At 47.1% G+C, this 22,032-nt stretch overlaps 1 protein-coding gene across 1 annotated transcript; it reads left to right on the top strand.

Moving 5' to 3' along the window:
• The first annotated feature begins 5,240 nt into the window (after positions 1 to 5,240).
• Positions 5,241 to 21,373, top strand: LOC149333480 (uncharacterized). The gene is made up of 4 exons (XM_089556064.1): positions 5,241 to 5,392; positions 9,363 to 9,430; positions 11,384 to 11,470; positions 21,243 to 21,373. Exons 1-4 carry the CDS (start codon positions 5,241 to 5,243, stop codon positions 21,371 to 21,373), a joined length of 438 nt encoding a protein of 145 aa, XP_089412190.1.
• The last annotated feature ends 659 nt before the right edge of the window (positions 21,374 to 22,032 follow it).

The following is a 22,032-nucleotide window of genomic DNA, read 5'->3' as shown; positions in this document are numbered from 1 at the left end:
AAATAGCTGTCAACGTACATACCTAAAGAAAATTATTTAGAATTGTGCAAAACGCGAACTTGCTGCTTTTTCTGAGAGAGTTCCGCGAGCAGGGATTTGTTTTTTTGAAACTAGTTGAGAGGCCTTCATATAAGTGGTGAGCTGGATTTTCAAGCCATATAGCGAAAGAATTATGTAATGATGCGTTGAGCAGCACGTTCTCAGGTGTTTTTTTAAAGACGTATTAAGTGGTCATTTAAAGCATCAATTGCTTTCGCCCAGTTTGGAGAGTATTGTGCAGTCTTGGAACCATGTGTAGAATGAAATCCTAAATGTAGTCAAAGAAAAATTAACATTTCGGCATCTTTAAAGATTATTTAATTTCCTTGGAAATATAGGAAAGAATTTAATTGTGTGTGTTACCACTTTCATTAAGACAAGGCAACCAGAATACCCTATCGGAATTCAAAAAGGTCAGGAATACGCTAAGCCGCGACATCAAGCTGGCGCGTGAGAGCTATTATGAGAATAAGTTTACTCATATTCTTAATGATCCAAAAAAAGTCTGGAAATCATTGAATAATCTGCTCCCGCACAGTGAACACATCTCACTTTCTGAGCTCATTGACAAAGGTGTTGTATTCACAGGGACTGCGCTGGCAGATAAGTTTAATCAGCACTTCTTAAATTGTGGTGCGTCAAATGCTTTCGATTCTGACAGCCCAACTTATCAGTCATATATTCCATGCAGTATGAGAAAATCCCTCAGTAAAGTTCAGGTTCTACTTCAGCCTCGCACCAGGGGTGCCCCGCCGGAGACGGTTTGTTCACTTGAAAGACTGAAGCTTTTCTTCGCACCAGGGGTGCCCCGTCAGAGACGGCCTTGTGATGAGTTGACACGCAGGGGTAAGGCGAACACTTGAAGTTTATGTACAGCAATTTACATTAGATACAAGTTGAGGCACTAGAGACAAATTAAACAGCAAAGGACAAGCAACAAAAAAGGTGGAACTGGCTAACACTAGGGGAGGCCCCTACACGGCATAGCCGAAGATGCATAGCATCTCACCTTAGCGCAGAACCCCGCTTCCGGCTCCGGGGCCCGGTTTTAAAACCTTGAAGGCCCGGCCCACATTTGGTAGCTTCCAATCATGTTACACTGCTCACATGATGGGTTTACCGAGAGCATGGCCAGCCCTCCAACTACCGTAGGGTAAATCACCCTCTCCACCACAAAATAAAAATAAAAACAAACACAAATACACATTCGTGCCAACACATGCGCGAATCGGTACCGCGGGGCGGGGGACACCCGTATTTCCCGGCGCATTCGCGAGCGGCCGCGTTCCGAGAAAGGAGACGTTCATACAATACCCAGACAGGGACGGAATATTGGTACGAAGAACAAAAGGCGGCGACAACATTCTCCAGTCGCAAATTTCGTCGCTTAGAGCGGCTGTTTCTGTTGCCAAACTTAAATCTTGGATAACTCTGCTTACGTCTTCACCGGTCACTCGTGATTGTGTTAGAATGTGTGGTTTTTGATTATTCTTAGTACCATCATCTACACCCCCAGGCCGTTGGCATCCTGTCTTGTATAAACACGGCAGCGTTTCATTTTTTTAATGCAAACATTATTGCGAGAAGAGGTGATATAAGCAAACACTGTTCGGAGCGATAGCTACAAAGCTAGTGGGCGGTACAATAAAAAAATTACTTGCAGTTCAGCCACAGAGCGCGGATGACTAAAGAATACATATAGCGCAGATAACAAAAACACGCAGCAAAAAACCAAGAATAAGATAGGAGACTGCAAGAATAATACCAAGAATACAAAATACAAGAAAACACAAAGATAAGAAATAATACACAGAATACAAAGAAAAAACATGCCAAAACCAAGCACCAAGATAAATGAGCTGTCAAGAATTCACCATACAAGAGTTTCAGGCAAAATTTTATTAGACTTGAAATGCAGTTTACAAGTCATTTTAAAATTTCTGGCTGCGTTTACCTGGATGGGCAATCCGTTCCATATTTCTGCCCAATTGAACTCTATCCGGTGATCACCATATACATTGCTACATTTTGGAAGGTTAAATTTAAAATTGGATGTTTGTGTTGTATTACGGGAAGGTGGGGCAAAAACGCTTAATGGAAAGGGAGAGCTAGTGTTTATTATGCTGTTTATCAAGAACGAAATTTTATATTTAAGCACGGATGGGAACGATAGTACTTGATTACCATCAAAAATGTTGCTCCTCGTGTCATAGAAGCTCGTGTCATAGGAAGTCCGGCAGATCGGCCACTTAGGGGACGCCACCTTGTGTCGTCATCACAACCTGCCTACCGGATTGTGAAAAGCTGCGCAGTGACGGGTGGAGGTTAAATTACTGATTGGTCGCGAGAATTTGCTCAAGATGAACGAGGTGGGTCGTACAAGCCGCACCGGTGGTAGCACCTGCCATCGCAGGATAGGGGAGCATCGCTTAACCGCTGCACCACTACACCAGACTGCTAAGAGGACTTCCGGCGATATATGAATGTTAAGTAGAGAGGGACGAATTGCGCATATATGGGCATTAACCGTTCAACGATATCACTTCATACCCTTAGGCGGAGGTTCAGTGTCCGCTCCACTTTATTGTGAGCTGCAAGGTGAAGTCCCTTAGTGCGCACCGGGCGAGGCTGCCCCCTCCCACCCCTAAGGGACGAACGCATCCGGTGGCGAAAAGGAATTTTTGAAATAAAAAATTGTAGTTGGAGATGTCTGGCAGTTTACATTAGTTATCAAACACAACCCCACAAGCAATTCGCTAAAAATATTTTCGCTTTCCCACTCATAGGCTGCCGCACATTATTTTCTAGTGTGCCTCAAATGCAGCCCAATTAAAGGGCATCACCGTTTTTCGCTAACGCATGCGCTTTTCTTTGATATAAATAGCAGTTGCAGTATTTTCAGTGACGTCGTTGGTGAGGTGAGCTTGTAATAAGGAGAGTTCCGCAGTGAAAATGTTTCATCTGCAAAGTCGTTGGTTGGAGTCTTTCAACCACTACTGGGATAGTTTAGGTCTTCTGGAGATCATTCAGACGCAGATTACTGCTCCAGGCAACATTTGTTTCGACGCCAGTTATGGAAAAATGTTGACTGGTGCTTTTGAGATTGTGTATGATAGAGATTATCGATATATGTTAGAATGGGCAAGAAAGAGAAAGAAAGAAAAATGTGCGCTGCCCGCACCACCAGAGGGCACAACGGACTTAAGAGATTGCCGAGACTGAAAGCTAAAGTAATTTAATGGCTAATGGTTTTACCATAACCATGTCATTCAGCGCCCAGAGCAAGATGTATTGAACACAACGGCTGCCAAGCCAGTTCATTAAAAAAGGACAGCTTCATGCATCAATGGCTGCAATGGAGTGTAGTTTTAATAAAGCTAACCTCCTATCGGGAGTTGTTCAGAAGGAAGCAGCCGCGTAATTAGTACGCAAGGCTCTTAGGGCTTCGATCACAGACCCGATTTCGCAAGGGGGAAGTTCCGCAGAGCCTATGAACTAAGGTGCGATGAGGTGCTACTACCGTTCCAATCGACATTTTCGAAATTAGACAAAAGAGCCAGTGCAAATGTCTGTTTGCCAAATGCGCATAGGAAGACATACATCCACTCTATAGAATTCAGCTTTCGTCGCCAGATTGACCGCCTTACTGGAGCTGGTTACTTCTGTTACTCGCTTGGATCTTTGCCGCAAGATCGAATAAGAACCTAAATCTGGAACATGTCAGAGCCTCGCAAGGTCACATGAGGAGGTAACCGAAAGACAAACGCATGATTGTGGCCCTGCAATATTTGCACAGCACATCTATCCGCATAAAAAAAATATTGGTCGCAAAGCAGTAGTTTATGTCCTGGTTACTGCCCCGGAAAAACTGAAAAGCGTCTGCCTACGTGTCAATGCAGAGGAGTCCATAAAGCAGCCACTGCGCACAGTAAACCCCCTTAGTCGTTTTGTTGATTGCGCGCAAGCCGTTGTGTATTCTATATGTTTGAAATGCGCGAAATATTATGTAGGGCAAACAGAGAGATGCATCAACGAAAGATTGGAGAACAAAAATTTAGCATCGATTAAGCGAGTAGACATTTAGTCATTGATGATAGTGATTGCCCATCCAAAACTTCCGCCGCAGCATTTAGACCATGTAAAGTGCTCGAAAAGCACAGTGAGCAGCTGCTTCCTGAGACTATCGATGCAGCTTAGATAGCCACACTGCATCAACAATGGAATAAGACGCCTTCCGTATGGCTAACAAAAAAAAAAGAACTCCGGCTGTTAAACCCGCAATAATTTTCTTATTGTGCAAAGGTGCGTGTGTAACATGTGCAGTGAGGTGTCTGTGGCATGTGTGGTGCCTTTTGCAAGTGTATAAAATGTTGTGTTTCAAAATAAACTTTGTTGAACGTCAGCGCTCGATGTGTCGGCTTCTCGTCTGACCTCTCCGTCTGCATTGTGCGTTGTTACTTCAGGGAGGTCAGAGTGACTGTCACTTTCAAGGCCCAGGGACTTGAGCGGCGCTCACCTGAAAAACTTTTTGCGTTGATATCTTTTTGTCCTTATTGTTAAATCCCAAGGCAGGACAAGTGTCTATGGTCGCGTACAGGGTAAGAAATACACGGTACTTTTTTTCATCGTTTATCTTGTGTCTTTCAAGCACAATATCCGCCTCGCCAAGTGCATGGCTGTAAATTGTGCAGAATGCTGATTAATCCCTCGGTCGTTCCTTTGTTGTATCCGGCTACGGTAACTATTGCCTCAAAAATTTCAGGGGGCTACTTCGTTGACACAAAGTGCGGTGGGGCGAAAGCCTTTTGCACGGTGTTGCTGCTTGCGTCACCCATTTGTGGTTAAGATGTTAATTAAGCGCACAATTGTTTGTGAATCTTAAATGCTGGACACACTGGCGGGCGTTTGGGAGGCATCCGTCTGATTCGGCGCCTTTCTGCAAACACTCTCCGATGTCCTAGACAAGGAGAACTACATATACGTTGGCAGGAAGTAGCGTAGCCATTAGCACGCTCGGCTGCGGAACTCAAGGATGGTGGTTCGAATCGAGTCGTGCAATGAGATTTTTTTTCTGGTCTGACTAGAAAAAGCATGACACCTCTGCTGAAAACCTCCTCTCGACAACGATGAGGCGTTAAAGACTTACGCCTTAAAAGAGCATCCTGCCGACACGCCAAAGCACTGCACTTCTCTTTGCGCAGATGTTGAAGTCCCTGCCGCACCTTCTAGCCATCTACGCTTCCAGCGAAAGCCCTGAATTCAAGTGTCTGAGCGCTGATTTGACGCGTTACGATCCACAACACAAGGTGGGGACCTACGTCTGGAGCCTCAAGGGTCTTGAAGGCACTGAGAAGTGAGTATTCCTTCTCATTGCGCACAGCCGTGTGTGCGTATGAACCTTCAGCATTGTAGTCAGTCAAGGTGGAATGGATCAGCGCAAAAGCTGGGCCAAGAGAGTAGAGAACACAAGCTCTTGTCTCGCCTGTTTTGTTGGTCCCGGTTTTTCGATATTACCGCACCTGATGATACAGCTAACGCACCATTATGCGCTGCTAACAATTTAGTGGAGAAGAACAATGGTTTGGTTTTTATCGGTTCTAACTACTCAAAGTGACTCGGCCTATCAGAAACGCCGCAGTGAAGGGCTCCAAATATTTTAGCCAACCTGGGTTTCTTTGATGTGCACTGATATCCCAGAGTACGGGGGCATCTAGCGTTTTCATCTTCACTGGAATGCGACGCCGCGGCCGGGATCGAACCCGAGCCGTTCGAGTCAGCATCCGAGCTACAGAACCAGTCAGCCACCGCGGCGGCTTGAAGAAAAATTGTCACAGTGACGCACTGACGGGCCCGTTCTGCGGCATTGATTGAGGCATGTAGCCAGGCGTTGAAGTTCAGCTGGAGAGAATAATAATGACTGTACTTTATTGGGATCACAATGTTATCATTACAAATAAAATGAAGGTCTGAGAAGGCAACACTGGGCTTATAGGGGAGAGCTGACAGGAGGCGCTTACAAAGTGGAATATTCCGCACACCACAGAAATTGAAAAACATCTTTACACATTACGGAACACACGGCAGAAAAAAGCACTAGCAACAATGAGTAGTGAAATAGGTACAAAGAAACCAGAGAACTTCAACTGACACTGAAATGCATCGAGAGGTAGCATGCCTAATACAGTGCAACCATGCGGTCACCACGCAGATCTAAGCTGCCTTAAGACCAAGCATTTTTTCTCTCAATTAAGGAGCCAAACGAAAACGCGGCGGCAGAAACAATTTGTCTTTTTACGTTCTGCGTAGAAATCAATAGCTGCACAATCAAGTGGTCATAATAAAGGTTCATGATGTTTAGATTGCGATACAGCACATCGTGTATGAATTTAGTTAACCGGAAAAAAAATGCAGAGCGCTAGAATAATAAACAACAATATTTTTTAGGCTGGAGTAAATGCGTACGAACATATTCAGGTCTGTATTTGTTTGACAAGAAAGGGCTCTGGAAAGCTTCTTCTATTAGGAGAGAAATAGAATTTCATAATCATGAGACTTAGAAAAGGTCAGTGCCAGAGGCTATTCCCAAATCGTGAGTAATAATTGTCAGAATGGATCGAAATATAGTGTTTACTCTTTTGTGCCATCGAGCGGCTCAATGACCATACACAACAATGCCACGGCGAAATATACCATAAATCAGTTCTTGTAGGCTTAATTTGCGAAGAGGCGATGGCGCGCAAAATGTAATGATGAGCAGTTTACCTGACACTTCCGGCATCCTTGAGCATATCTAAGGCATGTGCGAATTCCAAGCAAATTGTCTGCCAAGTAGCATGCCCAGATGTTTAAGCGATGGAAAATATGGAACAGGCAAGCCAGTGCAAGGACAAGAAGAAAGGGGCTCTAGTAGAGGAAGTGTTAAACTATATTTTTTCAATAGACTATGCAAAAAAATTTTAAGGCGTTTCGTAGAAATTCATCTAAATTATGTTCACGGGGATCCAATTCATAAGGCTAATAGCTTAATTTTGCGGGAGAGAGATTGCTGCTCAATAACGGGAACCTAGAGATAAGATAACTCTTCCGTCTGCGTATCCCGTCCGTATCCCATTCGAGAGGAAGAAACAGTCATGCGGAGGTTGCTGACATATGGAATAAAAGCAAGTGGACTTAAGGTTAATCCTTGAGGTATTTCATTTTTATCACATTTATATTACTCCGGTACTATCCAATGCAGACAAGCAGTCTTCTATCCACTAAAACGTTACTGAGCACACTTACAACAGACCATTAAATTAAATCAATGAAATGGTGTTAATAAAAGACTTTGGCATACATTGCCCAAAGCTTCGTTAACTAGAAAACAGACCTGGAGGGCGTAAAAAGCTGACAACCTGGAGGGCGTAGAAACTGATATTACAACGTGCGAACCAACTTTTGGTGAGCCTGCACGCCTTGTATTAAGCTATACTGCGCACTTGAGAAAACGTTATTAGCAAGTAGATACTTAATGCTTACTTGAACTAAGCTTTTGTCAAGTATTAAAAGTATGCACGACAGTATTAAAATTGGCAAGTCATTTTCGCGCTCAGTTCCAGCCCCTACCACTACGAACGGAATATCCATTGCCTTTTTCACGTCTCTTTAGTTGATAGCACTGGCCACAATATGAATATGTTATGATACTAGCTCAAACTTAACTGCATCGAGAATTCCCTTTAACTTTTGCACCGACATCCCGGTAACGACATCTGATTTATTACATTTTAATTCATGACGATTGATTTGCGGTGAAGTTATAAAAAAAAAAGCGCCCAGGTTCACGCAACGCTATTGCGTCCAATAACCCAACCATTAGAAAAAGGCGGAAATGTTTTCTCCATCATCCAACCGTTTAAAACAATTCGTTCTTTTCCTGTTTTCGTCGCAAATCTCAAGTCATATATCCTATTTCTTTGAAATTCCGTCCGCAGCTATAGGAATTCTAAGATAGAACGCTATATCCCTCATTAAAAAAATTGCGTTCAGCACTCTTAACTGTCGCATTTTCCTAAGCATTGTACTTATCCTGCCTTTTTAAAGAGACTTGAATCACATAGCCGTGCCAACTTCGAGTATTGTTTTCATGCGATCTTCATTGAAAGCTTGCACCTTTTCCGTCTTTTTTCACTGGAATATTTTTGCTATACCTCTTTTATGCTCTACTCATACTTTAACTAAACACTTCTTGGCATTGTCGTGTGGATTCGTGACCTTCTGCATGCACCTGCCGCCAGCAGTCTGGAGGCGATAGCGCGAGCTCTCCTAACTCCTTAGCAAAAGTCTTTAAAGCAATTTTTCGAGATCCGCGCGCGCACGATGCGAAGATCCACGCTGTTTGATTTGTTCTTTCGTATTGGCCAACCGTGCAGACTTCTCTGCAAGGTGGCTGCGAGTACTTTATAGATACGTATAGTTTATTAACTGTCATCATACGTGTCTGGTATGGTGAAGTACACTTGACAGATGATCTGCGCGAGAGGTTGCTCGGGGAGAGCAACATGGGTGGAAAAATCCCGACGGGTGGCTGGGATAGAAACAGCCACCTGCCAGTGCAGTGGCGCATCGTTTGACCGCTCCGCCACTGCGCTGGTAGTGGTATATGAAGAGTCGCCCCCATCTAAGAATCTTAAGTAGGAATTACCAATTCAGCTTGCATGGGCATTAACCCACTAAAGATAACGTGCCACACCCCTAAGACAGAGTTTAAGTGCCCCCTCCAATTGAAGTATGAACACCGCCTTTCGCAGGTCTGCTCGGTTTAACTACGTTAAGACCCTATCAGTTTTTTTCCCGTTTCCAGCGGCATTTCATCGATGACAACGTGGTTTGTTTGAACGAAATTGTTAATGCACGTAGTCTGTAAAACAAGTTCAACTGTTCATCAAATGCTCTTCAAATGTACTGAGCGATGCCACGCCTCATTAAATTTGTCAATCTGTCAATCTGTCAATCTGTCTCTTGATTTCATGATCGCTCCACACTTCAATCCTGTAGAACAATCTGCCTACTCACTTCGAAACCGCAGGTTCCCAACCACAAGTAACGCTTACATACACGTGCCTTATGCCTAATAGAAATTATTACGAATTACGTACGACATTTGGTCTTAGAATCAAGGAGTGAACCTTGTTTACTACGTACCCTACTAGCGTCCTTTCAGTAGAACCTGAAGCAACGCTTCATAGTATGCATTCGCTTACAATGACGTTTGGGCACCAAGTGGACCCTTGTGGCAATTCTGGCGCAGTCTGAATATCGTTTTTTCTGCTGGGTCTTCGCAGAAAGAAATCATCATTCGACATTACACCTGGAGCTGCACCTGACCAAGTCACCTTTTTTCTGGACAGTGGTGCGTGAGTTATGGAAAAATGCTTTTTATTTTATTCCTGTAGGTAGACTACCTAAGGCCATGCTTTTTTTTCATGATTTTTGTGAAGTGCGGAACCTATGCGAAAGCGACTTTTTCAATTCAGTTTTTTGCCTTTATTCCGGGGTGTTTATTGCACTATGCGCAGTCTTCAGGCCTTCAGACCACCCGCCACAGAAGCAACCTATGTTGGCCATCTATGCCAAGTAACCTTGTGGCATCATAACAACCAGCCCGACGGGTTGAGAGCAAAATGACCACCTTGGTAGGCAGCTGTTAAATTAATGACTGATCGCTAGAGCTTGCTCCGGAACAACTGGGGTCTCGCAAGCCCCACGGATGGCCACGCCTGCCATAGCTGGGCAGTGGCGCATCCCTTAACCGCTCCACAATTGCGGAAGGAGTGGAGTGAGGACTTCCAGAGATCTATGAATGTAAAGTTGAGAATGGCCAATACCGCATATATCGGCATCCACTGACTAAAGCTATCGCGGCATACGCTTACAGCCTAGCTCAAGTGTCCGCTCCAATTATTTTTTTCAAGCTTACCTCGTCTGGACATATTGAAATTAATTGCTTGGTTATAAAATTGAGCCCATATATAGCTTGAGCCATTTCCTTTGATATTGCAATCTCAGAGTGTATTCAGCATTTTGTTGTGGAGTACCCAAAAGGGTTTTTTTTTAGGAAAAGGTCCGACAAAAGTTCTACAAAGCAACAAGTCATGAATTCATAGAGAATCCGATTCCTGCCAGAGATAATAGAAATTGCCTTCGGATATTGTCTTTCCGAGTGCGCTACATAGGCCTTGGCAAAAACGGATACCTGTCCGTCAGATATTAGTTGAAGTAGGGCGAATAGCGTGCATTTTTTCCGAGCACATAGCAAGAGTCTTCTCAGCGATCATATCATGAAGGCCTCTGTGAGTCTGCCTCCAAAAACTAAAGCCACTGTCATTGGCAAAAAAACTTCGAAAAAAATGCGCCAACTTTGCAACTGGACTGGCCCACCTGATTTGTTCTCATCAACGTCTGCTGCGCTCATTTTCTTCTAATAGCAGCTGTCGTTCTAAAGTTGCCGTAATCTTCAGTGGAATGACCTGCGCTTTCTAGAGCCCTTTTTTGTGTGGTTCCAAATCGGGTTACTTATCTTTCGACTCGGCCTAATGTAAGAGGGAAAGAAAGTATTCAAGCATGTAATGCGAATGCACAGCCAAACTTCAGGCAGGACAAGCAAGTAGATGTCAAGTAAAATGAACAGCCACAAACTAGTACTAGGCGAAGTGCTGCGATACTGCAAGAAAAACTGCCTTGAAAGAGGTGCCAAGAATGGCGCAGTGCAATAAAACAAGACGTCAATCGGATGCTTTTTTTTCTGCCAAGAACATAAGCTTTCATTACGCTGATAACGTAGAGAAATAACAATCAGTGTTTTATTACCGGTAGCTGTGTTTATAAGAACTCATCTTGCAGCACTTCCTAGCGCTACGAACTCTAAAGGCCGTAGCTATTGGGAAGCAATGCTAGGTGACAGAACTGGCCTCATGTATGTTCAAATATTTTAATAAATGAGCAGACTTCTAGAGTTCTATGGCCTGAGCTTTCTGAATGAAAGCAGCGCAACGAATCAAAAATAAATACAACACAGAGCTATGTATTCATTTCAATCAAGTTTTATGAAACGTTACGCTTTGTAGGAATGCCCAACGATGTATGTTTTTATCAACATTTTTTACTTCCTTCATTTGCAATCTGCCGCCAATTTCTAGGGAAGGTGCGTGTTCACCGCATCATTAATCTTTTCTGTGGCTAGGTTTATACTTAACTGAGGTAAAGTATTTCATTTTTCAAGTGTAAGTGGTGCCTAGATGATGTTTCCCTCAACCTGCACTTTTTTTACCCATGTTTAATGCAATGCCATGCATTTTTTTTTCAGATCTATCAAAGCCTTACACCGCATACTACAATTACAGCAACTACAAGAACTGCCTGGTTGCGATCATTCCTTACCACGGAGAAGATTGTAAGAAGATAGTTTTTATAATTTCACTCTAGAGCAAGATAGTCAGCGTTTGTTCCCAAAAGCATAGGAATCTCTAAATCCATGTTAGAAAGCAGAGAAACACGCGCATATTAATCACAGGTCATGTTGCAGCTGTTCACATTGTGTAGTTTGGTTCACAAGTTTCCTAGAGGTGGTACATTGTCGTCCCAACAATATTAACTGCACGAGTCCATGTGTTCTGCGCACTACGCCAAAAATTCACTTGTTTAAAATGTCGTACCAAATTATACTATTACGAGTTGTACTATGCTTCAAGTGTTTATTTGCCCAACTGATAAGTGTAGCCGACTTCGTCGACCGGAGTAGGTTGTAGTCATTCCTGTTGGCCATTCCGGTTTTATAGGATAAATTATGCCCGGCAGCCTGGCACCCAAATTGAAGCTTGCAGTTTTATGCTCATTTCCGTATTCAATATTTGGCACCTTTTAAATAACGTGTCACGCAGCAGTCGTTCATGGGAACAGTCGTGCCGTTCTTACAACTTGGAGCTCACGACTGCTAATAAGGAGAGGAATTCCAAGTTACGTCTCAGCTAAACGGGCTCTTCCTATTGTTAAACCCAGGGTAGCGAGGACTTTAAAGTAGAGTGTGCTTCACCTAATAGATTACAAACGTTAAAGTTGCTCATTTTTTATAGCAGGCTCTGTTTTTTCTCTGATTCGTACTGCAACACCAGCAATTTAGTGGTATACGAGTGCTGTTAGTGATCTTGTATGCTTGTGTGCTATGGTCTGTTGCGCTTCATCACCACCATCTTCATTTCACACATGTTCAAAGCACAATGTTTGTGCCGCAGCTATGGTGGCTCTGAGGAAATCCAGGCTGCGTATATAGTTGTCGAATTTCTCAGGAAAAATGCAGGAACAATGTATACATATCCTTGCGATTATGGAAACCCGGACCAAGTACTGATTTCTTAGGAAGATGTTTAAACCATATGGCGTATTCCACGCTGAGTAAACGGGCGGCGCAAATGAAAGTGGACGCCTGTTGGCAGTCCCTCCAGTAAAAGCCGGCCAGAAAGCGGATGCCATTTTTGGTGGCTGTGGTTCATGCGAGGATAATGCACTAATGCTAATTTTCTACTTAAGCGCTTTAAGCCAGTCACTTAAGCCAGCTTAGGCCTGCTCCAGTTATGGGAAAAACCGCTGAGCCTATTACTATAACCATGTTTCCAAAAAGACAAATACATTGGTAGAATCCGCAATGAATAGAAAATTAGTGTTACCACTATATAAAATGTTGTTGGCGGGCTGTCCTCTACCCTTCTTGAGGTATTGAATGAGGTGAAAGTTTCAGGTGGCACTAGCTGTTACAAATAATCTTGGTTGTCTTGGTGTACTTCTCAAGAGCACGCGCGGGAGAAGAACGCAGGAAAACTTTGTTCATTTAAGCGAAGAAACTGATATTCTAATGTATATATAATCGTACGAAAAAACACTTTCGGGAGAATATCTGAGTGAAGGTACACCGCCAGATCGAAAGCGTTTCTTCTGGTAAGAAGAGCACATTTTGCATAGCGCACATAGCAGAAAGTACAGGGCCACAAAAAAAAATGAAAGACAGTTTGCTTACCTTGAAATCCAATCGCATGTGTGGCCTATCAACTTGTGACTTCAGGTCTGTGAAACTTTTTGCCGTAAAAAGACCCTTGTTCTGCTGAAAGAACAGAAATTACGGATGACAATTTGGACTACTCACGTGCTTTGAATGTAAAAGTTCTGTAGTTTAGTAAGTTCTACTTCTAGGTTTATTACATATTATATCCTTTATAACAACACACCTGGTCGGTAGCATACAGTCGTGTAAAAATGCATACATTGAAATGACCTTTATTTTCAAAGAAAAAAGCGGTTTTGTGGCCTTATTACATGTAAACTTAGCATACTCTCCATGTAGTGTATGCCACATTAAAGGAATGAAAGTTTTAAGGCCTAGGGGTTCCACGCTGCCCTCGCCATCCGAAGGTGCTCGATTCAATTCCCCGGGCCTTAAGAAGAAATATTTTTTCTCGTTGAAAATGACATCACTGGGTTTCTGGAGGACACTTTATCTTATGGTCTACTGCTGGCCACTTGCGAAACTATGGTGACGTCATATGGAGTTTCTTGTGCCACTGCTGGTGTACAACAGAGCTCTACGCCGGGTTTCGCTGCCGATGAGCCATAAGATGTATCCTCATCAGTGGCGAATTGGTCACAGCCTCTACCAAGAGAAACACTGCCTTCATAGCGTAAGTAATGTGCACTTCAGGAGCGAAATTAGCCTCTCTCATATGACCTAACGTTAAGGTTTCTATTATGTCTAATGTGAAGTGAGGATCATGCCCGGTGCAACCGCGTATTGTCACGTAGCAGTTGGTACAGGTAGCGCCGCGTCCAAACGGCAGAGAAACGCCAACACCGGGAAGATGCCAGCGCACACCGAGACGGCCAGGATGGAACGTCGAGCTTCGTCTTCTTCAGCAGCGAACCGCGTGGCGCACGAGCTGCGTGCCGAACAGCCGCCGAGCGGCTATTGTTGTAAACGCGGCATTACCCTCCCTCTCGGAAAGAGCACCGGCCCGATGCTTTAACAAGAAAATAGGGAGCGAGAAACAAAAAAAAACAGAGTAACGCACAACACTTAGTCACTGAATGTCTCGCGAAAGATAGGGCTTCATCCGCACTACATGAACAATCTCTGGTCTCTGCTGACGGCGAGTAGTCCGGGAAGCCCCATCAGGGAGAACTTCATAGCTTACGTCGCTTAGCTGACAGAGAACTCGGTAGGGGCCGAAATACTGCTTGAGCAGTTTTTCGGAAAGGCCACGGCGTCGAATGGGGGTCCATACCCACACTTTGTCGTCCGGGGCGAACGTCATCAGTCTGTGGCGGCGGTTGTAACGTCGGGCGTCACGGTCTTGTTGGTTCAGGATGCGCACTCTTGCAAGTTGTCGAGCTTCTTCTGCGCGAAGCGTGAACTCCTCGGCGCCAACGTCGGGGTCGCGGCCATCATGGGGCAGCATTGCTTCCAACATTGTCTACACTTCGCGGCCGTACAACAGACAGAAGGGCGTCCTCCGCGTGGTTTCCTGTTGAGCCGTGTTATACGCGAAAGTAATATATGGCAGGATATCGTCCCAAGATCGATGCTCAACGTCAACATACATGGACAGCATGTCGACGAGAGTTTTGTTGAGGCGCTCGGTCATGCCATTCGTCTGGGGATGGTAGGTGGTTGTTTTCCTGTGAGTAGTGCCACTCAGCCGCATGAGGGATTCCAAGAGTTTGGCAGTGAAAGCGGTGCCTCTATCCGTGATAATTAGTGCTAGAGCGCCATGCCGGAGGACGATGCGTTCCACGAAAAATTTCGCAGCCTCGGCTGCTGTGCCGCGCTGGAGGGCCTTGGTTTCAGCGTAGCGCGTAAGGTAATCAGTGGCGACGATAATCCACTGGTTTCCCGAAGATGAAGTTGTAAAAGGGCCGAGAAGGTTTATGCCAACTTGCTCAAACGGGAGTCTGGGCACTTGAACGGGATGTAAAAGTCCAGCTGGCTTGACAGGGGGTATTTTTCGTCGTTGACAATTGCGGCACGTGCGCACATAGTGTCGTACAGTCGCCGCAAGCTTAGGCCAGTAATAGCTCTTTTTGATCCGAGCCAGAGTGCGGGCGTAGCCGAGGTGACCTGCGGTGGACTCGTCGTGACACGCCTGCAAGATTTCTTCACGGAGATTCGCTGGAACGACGAGGAGGTAGTCGCTTCCGGTTGGAGAAAAGTTGGCTTTGTACAGCACGTTGTTGCGCAGACAAAAGGAGGACTGGGTTCTTGCGAAGGGCTGGGGAACCTCCTCGGTACGTGCTTCCAGGAAGTCGATGAGAGGTTTCAGCGCCGGGTCCTCACGTTGCTGACTGGAAATAGCCGCTGCGTCTACGGCTGCGATGAAAGGAAAGTCCGGTTCGTCGTCGTTGCGCGCAGCCTCGACTGGATATCTGGACAAGCAGTCGGCATCGTTGTGCTGGCGCCCTGATTTGTACACGATGGACATGTCAAACTCCTGAAGGCGTAAGCTCCGACGCGCAATGCGGCCAGAGGGATCCCGTAAGTTCGTCAACCAGCACAGAGAGTGGTGGTCGGTTACAACTTGAAAATGTCGGCCGTACAGGTAAGGTCGAAATTTAGTCACAGCCCATACCACGGCAAGGCATTCTTTTTCGGTCGTGGAATAATTAGATTCAGCACGAGACAGAGTGCGGCTGGCGTATGCTATTACGCGCTCAGCGCCGTCCTGCCACTGGACGAGTACAGCACCGAGACCCACGTTGCTGGCATCTGTGTGGACGAGAGTCTCGCAACGAGAATCGAAATGACCAAGGACAGGCGTGGTTTGCAAGCGTCGCCGTAATTCATCAAATGCCTGCTGCTGCTGTTCTGTCCACGTGAATGGGACGTCCTCTCTTGTAAGATGCGTCAACGGTGCAGCAAGTCGGGAAAAGTTGGCAATAAACCGCCGGTAATACGCGCAAAGGCCCAAAAAACGCCGGACCGTTTTCTTGTCCGAAGGAGTGGGAAAGTTGGCGACGGCAGCTGTTTTAGCAGGATCCGGCCGGACTCCACGATGGCTGACGACATGGCCCAGGAAAAGGAGCTCCTCATAACCAAAGTGGCATTTCTCGGGCTTCAACGTCAGGCCGGCAGATTGTATAGCCTGTAGCACGGTCAAGAGGAGCTGGAGGTGTTCTTCGAACGTTGGCGAAAATACAACAACGTCGTCCAGGTATACCAAGCACGTCTGCCAGTTCAGGCCCGACAAAACAGCGTCCATCATTCTCTGAAATGTTGCCGGAGCGGAACACAAACCGAAAGGAAGGACCTTGAACTCATAAAGGCCATCCGGCGTCACGAACGCTGTCTTCTCGCGATCCCGCTCGTCAACTTCGATCTGCCAGTAGCCACTTTTTAAGTCCAGCGAAGAAAAGTAGCACGCCTGCCGCAACCGGTCAAGAGAGTCGTCAATGCGTGGTAACGGGTAGACGTTTTTCTTGGTAACCTGGTTAAGCTTCCGGTAGTCAACGCAAAATCGCAGACTACCATCCTTCTTCTTAACCAAAACCACAGGCGAAGCCCACGGGCTCCTAGACGGCTGAATAACACCATCCTGCAGCATCTCTTTGACTTGTTCAGCTATGGCTTCACGCTCCCGCAGTGAGACACGGTATGGGTTTTGCCGAATTGGTCGGGTACTGTAGTCCGTAATGATGCGGTGCTTAGCGAGAGGCGTCTGTTTGACTGCCGACGTAGACGAGAAAAAGTCTTGGAACTGATGCAGTAGGCCGACTAGGCTCTCTCTATCGGCTGGGGGTAAGCCTGGGTTCACGTCGAGGATCAGCTGAGGGGTGCAAGAATTGGACGTTTCGCTCTGGAGGGCAAGGCAGTCGTTAATTTCGGCGATGCCCTCGAAGTATGCGACTGCAGTGCTCTTGGCGATGTGTTGCCTTTCGGTCCCGAAATTTGTTAAAAGGACATCTGCCAGGCCGTTCCGTAGCGTGACGATACCTCTGGCGATGGAGACCCCATGAGAGAGCACAAGCGCAGTGTTCTGTTCTGCTACGCCGTCAGCACTGCACCGGTCGTCACAAATGACGGTAACGAGGGCGCAGAATCGCGGAGGCACGGTCACATCGGCGTCGATTATGCGCAGGGCCACTCTGCGTGGTTCGGTGTCGGCTGAAATCGTTCCAGGGGTCGAAAATGTTACTAGACGATCAGGAAGGTTTATAATAGCACCATGCTCACGCAAGAAGTCCATTCCGAGGATCAGGTCTTTGCAGCAGTGCGGCAGAACAACAAAAGTGCCAACAAAAGCAGAATTGGCAATGGTGACTCGAGCAGTGCATCTTCCGACAGGCGTCATGAGGTGACCGCCAGCAGTACGAATTTGAGGTCCATCCCAGGCTGTCTTTACCTTGCTGAGGCGATCCGCGAGGTGCTTGCTTATTATCGAAAAGTCCGGGCCTGTATCGACTAAAGCAGTCACTGGGTGCCCGTCAACGTGAATGCGGAGGTCGGCGCTAACTGCATCTGTGTCAGGGAAACTCGGGTTGACAGAATCGGGCTGCGGCGGCATCGGGACCTCGTCATCTCGCTCCGGCGGCGTTCGGGGGTCTTCGTTATATCCGCTGTCAGCAACCTTCCCCCCTGAGGTCGCCGCTTTCAGTTTCCCCGGCGCGGGCTTGGAGACCGGCCCAGCAGTCCATCTGAGAAAGCCTGGCGGCTGGGCGACGTGATGCGTGCGGGAGACGGAGATCGGGGTCGGCGGTTAGAGGTGGTGTCATGGGCAGCAAGGTACTCCTCTATTTCGTGGGGTCGCTCACCGAAACGGGGACAAGGAGCGTCACGTGGGGAACCCCGGAGGCCGATTTCACGGTATGGGCAACGGCGATACAGGTGGCCGGCTTCCCCGCAATGGTAACAGAGCGGCTGCTGATCAGAAGTGCGCCAAACAGCCGCCTTCCGGGCCGGTGGACGCATGGCAGGTCCTCGCTGAGGCCGCTGGTAGAATGACGGTGGCGGAGCGGTTGGCGGCGGCGTGTGGTACGGCAAGCGTTGCACAGGTGGCAACTCGGAACGGAGAGCCGCGGCGTAGCTCATGGGGCGTGGCTCCGGCATGACTGGAGGAGGCGGTGAAAATGCTTGGCGAATCTCGCCGCGCACAACCTCGGTAAGAGCCGCAGCCGTCGGATCAGACGAGGCAAGGGTCAGTTTCTGCAGCTCTTCACGGACCACCGCGCGTATGAGCTCACGCAGCGACGCATTGTCGCTGGACACGCTCAAAGAAGCCGCACTGGCGCTTGGCTCACCGCACAAGGAGTCATTTCGGCGGCAGCGTTGATGCAAGGCCCGCTCAATGGCGGTCGCCTCTTTGATGAAGTCGGCTACCGTCTGCGGGGGATTCCGGACCAAACCAGCGAAGAGTTGGTCCTTCACACCTTGCATCAGGTGGCGGAGCTTCACGAATTCCGCCATATCTGGGTCAGCGCGCCGGCAAAGACGGGTCACGTCCTCGGCGAACATGGCAACGGTCTCATTAGGCTTTTGGACGCGAGCGTCCAGGAGGCGCCGCGCACGATCCCGGCGGTCAGTGCTAGCAAAGGTGTCCCGTACCTGCTGGCGGAAGGTATCCCAGCTTTGGAGATCGGCCTCCCTGTTCTCGGAGCAAATCTTGGCTCCGTCTTCGAGGGCGAAATACACGTTCCGCAGCTTCTGCGCAGGGCTCCATTGGTTGAAATCGGCAACCCGCTCAAACTGGTCAAGCCAGTCTTCAACGTCTTCGAAAGTGACGCCATGGAAGCTGGCTGGCACGCGGGGTTGCTGGAGCGTCAAGTGTGAAGCGCTAGCCTGAGTCATGGTGGTATGCTCACCAGGTCGATGAGTGCGTGCCTCTTTTGGGAGGAGACCAAACTCTGGGACCAGTCCCAGGAGGCGGCGGCTGCTGCGGTGAACGGGCGTGCAGACAAGGGGTAGCTGGTCGGGACTCGATGAGCGGCTGTCTGAAGAGGTGTTGGACATGGGACGTCGAGTCCGCACCTCCACCAGTGTCACGTAGCAGTTGGTACAGGTAGCGCCGCGTCCAGACGGCAGAGAAACGCCAACACCGAGAAGATGCCAGCGCACACCGAGACGGCCAGGATGGAACGTCGAGCTTCGTCTTCTTCAGCAGCGAACCGCGTAGCGCACGAGCTGCGTGCCGAACAGCCGCCGAGCGGCTATTGTTGTAGACGCGTCAATATAATCATTACTTGGGTTTCATCGGAAGAAAATGGCTGAATCGATTTATACGCGTATTATTTGCCCGAACCCCTGAAAAGAGAGTTTGGAGCAGGTATGTGAACAGGCTCGTCGAGAGATTAACAAGAAAATAGCGCCAGTGCAAATACGCATATCTCAGAAGAATTTCTGAAGGGAAGTACTTCTTACTAGAAGCCAGTAACAAGCATGGAGGTAACAAAATCGAAAAAAGCAGTCTGTTGCTGCTGGCTCTTCACTCGAAAACATAAAAAACTATGTGATATTTTCCAAACTAATTCATATTGCTGAAAAGCATCTTTGGTTCCCAGCCAAAGCTTTTGGTATGCGCGTTCGACGGAATAAGTTTATAGATTGGCCTCGGTGGTGGTGCTACACAGGTCATGATTGGTGGTTCTGGTCCCGGTGTGGCCGTATTTTTTTTACTGCGGAAGGCTTACTAGTCATATTGCGAGAAAAGACGGCGGCGTGCGCACGTGTGTATGTACTCACAGATGGCAAAGAAAGTCCCGACGGCAATAAAAATAGAGTGGCGTCATAAAGCGACCCTATGACGCACATATAAGCCCAGCACCGGCACTTCAGACAGGCGAAAACCTGTCGATCGTGTATATATACTCGCCAATCGCCGGCACCGATGTGAAGCCAATTTTCCCAACAACACTCCTGCGAAAACTGTGGCGCAACCGTTTGTCGTACAGCGCTCCACGTGATGTCATACGATTTCTCGTTGCGCATAGCTAACACGTGCTAATCAAGGTGGAGGGCAGCCTTAGATAGGGATTCGATCCGACGACATATCCACCTTCAACCATATGCCTTCCATAATTTTCCTATAAAAATTGCGGTGCAAAAGTTCCGAGTGGTGTTCCAGATGGTATCATCCGCGCGCGCGTGTGTGTGGGTGATTTTTTACAGCACACAACCAATACGGGAACGAAACTCGTAGAAAATGAATTTAATGCCCGTACAAACGTTACGCGCAAACAATGCGCAAACGAAAGTAATGCTTACGCGTTCCTACAAGTAGGCAGTTTGAAGTGTCTTCAAATCCCCCCCCCCCCCCCTCGCCCCCCCGTCAAATCCGTCTGTTCCATCTCTCTGCCGTTGCCGGGAGGGCTTGCAGCTAATACACGCCAACACCGCTTCATACCCCCCCTTTTTTCAAGCGGCCTTTTTCCCCTTTCATCATTACGCGATTCTTTCCTCCCCGACCATAAGTGCGTTCTGCTGGCCTGCGTTCGATTGCCGCTGTGTCCCTAGGTGATTTTCGTCCTTAGAACCTTCGTTGTTTCCTCACGGTGCCTTGCTTATGCGAAGGTTTTCGCATTTCGTCTTTTGGGGAAGCGTACCGCTGGGGTGGAGTAATTCCCAGCAATTTTTGATTTGGTTTGTTTTTGGTGTATGCTTCATGCACTCTGAACGCTCTTGTTATTAGCCCCCGCCACAATTTTTAACTCTCGTGCTAGCAAATAAATGTTGCTTTAGAGGTAAGCGGTCATCCGTGTCTATGCGTTTCGTCTCTCCCCTGTTTTATCACACCACTTTCTGGCATAAGGTCGCATTTCATCATGACATCTGCTAATGGCGTGGATTAATTCGGTTTATCATCTACTCCACCTTCAGATTTATCAGCTAAGACAGAAAACACTGTGACGCTGTATGAAAACAACGAGATCCCGTGAAGCAATGAAGTCCACAACGGGAGATATTTTCCGGTAACGCAGTAACAACAATAGAGGAAGCCAAAAGAAATGAGCATAAACGTGCAAGAAAGAATGGACAGAAAACCCTAAAATATGCCAGTAAGCCACAATAAGGAAAAGTCTCCTAATGTTCATTCAATATGCTCAAAGAATCTCGCGCTGATTGTGGTCACTCTGCACTGCGACATTACGAGCCTGCAGTGCACGAAAAACCAGTTTCCTTTCTTTTGTCTCTCCAGTATGTATGCTGTGGGTCGACCGCTCAGTGGCAGATTCCATTCCTGACGACTGCGAATCCCAGTACCAAGACACGTGTGATGTGAGCTTTCCCGAATACGACAAGGACATCTGCAATAAATTTATCAAATAAAGGAAAATGGCTCCAGAATTCTGTGCCAACCAAAACTGTGCCTTTGCATTTTTATTGAATTTCGTTTCTCTCGCGTTCTGCGACGAGCAGCGGAAGTGATTAGCTGCTTAAAGCATTCGCGAAACTTTGAGAAACTCTGACTTCTCCTGGAATCCTGTACCGGACGGAACATGGACACATTTAGTCAAACAACTATGGCAACCATGAGATGCGGTGTTCGGCTGCTCAGCCCGATACCCTGGATTAAAATCCGAAACCAGCGAGTTTATTTCAAAGAACAAGGCATGCAGAAACATATGTGTGCTCAGATACCGGCATTTTCTAACGGGCCTCACGGCTTTAGAAATCATACAAATACCGATGTATCCTTTAGATTCCATCTATAGTTTTGGCGAGAGGCACTTCATTCTCATGTCGCTGTTTTCCGCTGCGACCGCCTTCAGCCAAAGCCACCATAGTCTGAGTCGAGAATTAGGAATGAACTTTTGAAAGCTCTCTAGTTACCCCATTCTGGAATTATTTTTCAATTAGACCATAATTTTCTTTCCTGCCTATTAATTGTTGCCCAATATGAGCTGACAAACTTTGATGTTGCAAAGTGCGCAGAACATGCGCACGTTCAGCTAAACAACTCCGGCACCCGTTGAGGAACCTGCCCT

Source organism: Amblyomma mixtum, chromosome 8 (genome assembly GCF_055824585.1).
Source record: "Amblyomma mixtum isolate Tamu chromosome 8, ASM5582458v1, whole genome shotgun sequence".
Lineage (NCBI taxonomy): Eukaryota > Metazoa > Arthropoda > Arachnida > Ixodida > Ixodidae > Amblyomma > Amblyomma mixtum.
Note: the sequence above shows the minus strand (reverse complement) of the source record. Positions and strands in the feature narration are given on the sequence as shown.

What these genes read in the sequence shown, in the direction of transcription:
- LOC149333480 (XM_089556064.1), top strand. Translation starts at nt 5,241, where the DNA reads ATGTTGAAGTCCCTGCCGCACCTTCTAGCCATCTACGCTTCCAGCGAA. An exon ending in CACCTTTTTTCTGGACAGTG is followed by an intron (nt 9,431 to 11,383) that starts GTGCGTGAGTTA and finishes TTTTTTTTTCAG; the next exon opens with ATCTATCAAAGCCTTACACC. An exon ending in TCCTTACCACGGAGAAGATT is followed by an intron (nt 11,471 to 21,242) that starts GTAAGAAGATAG and finishes TTGTCTCTCCAG; the next exon opens with TATGTATGCTGTGGGTCGAC.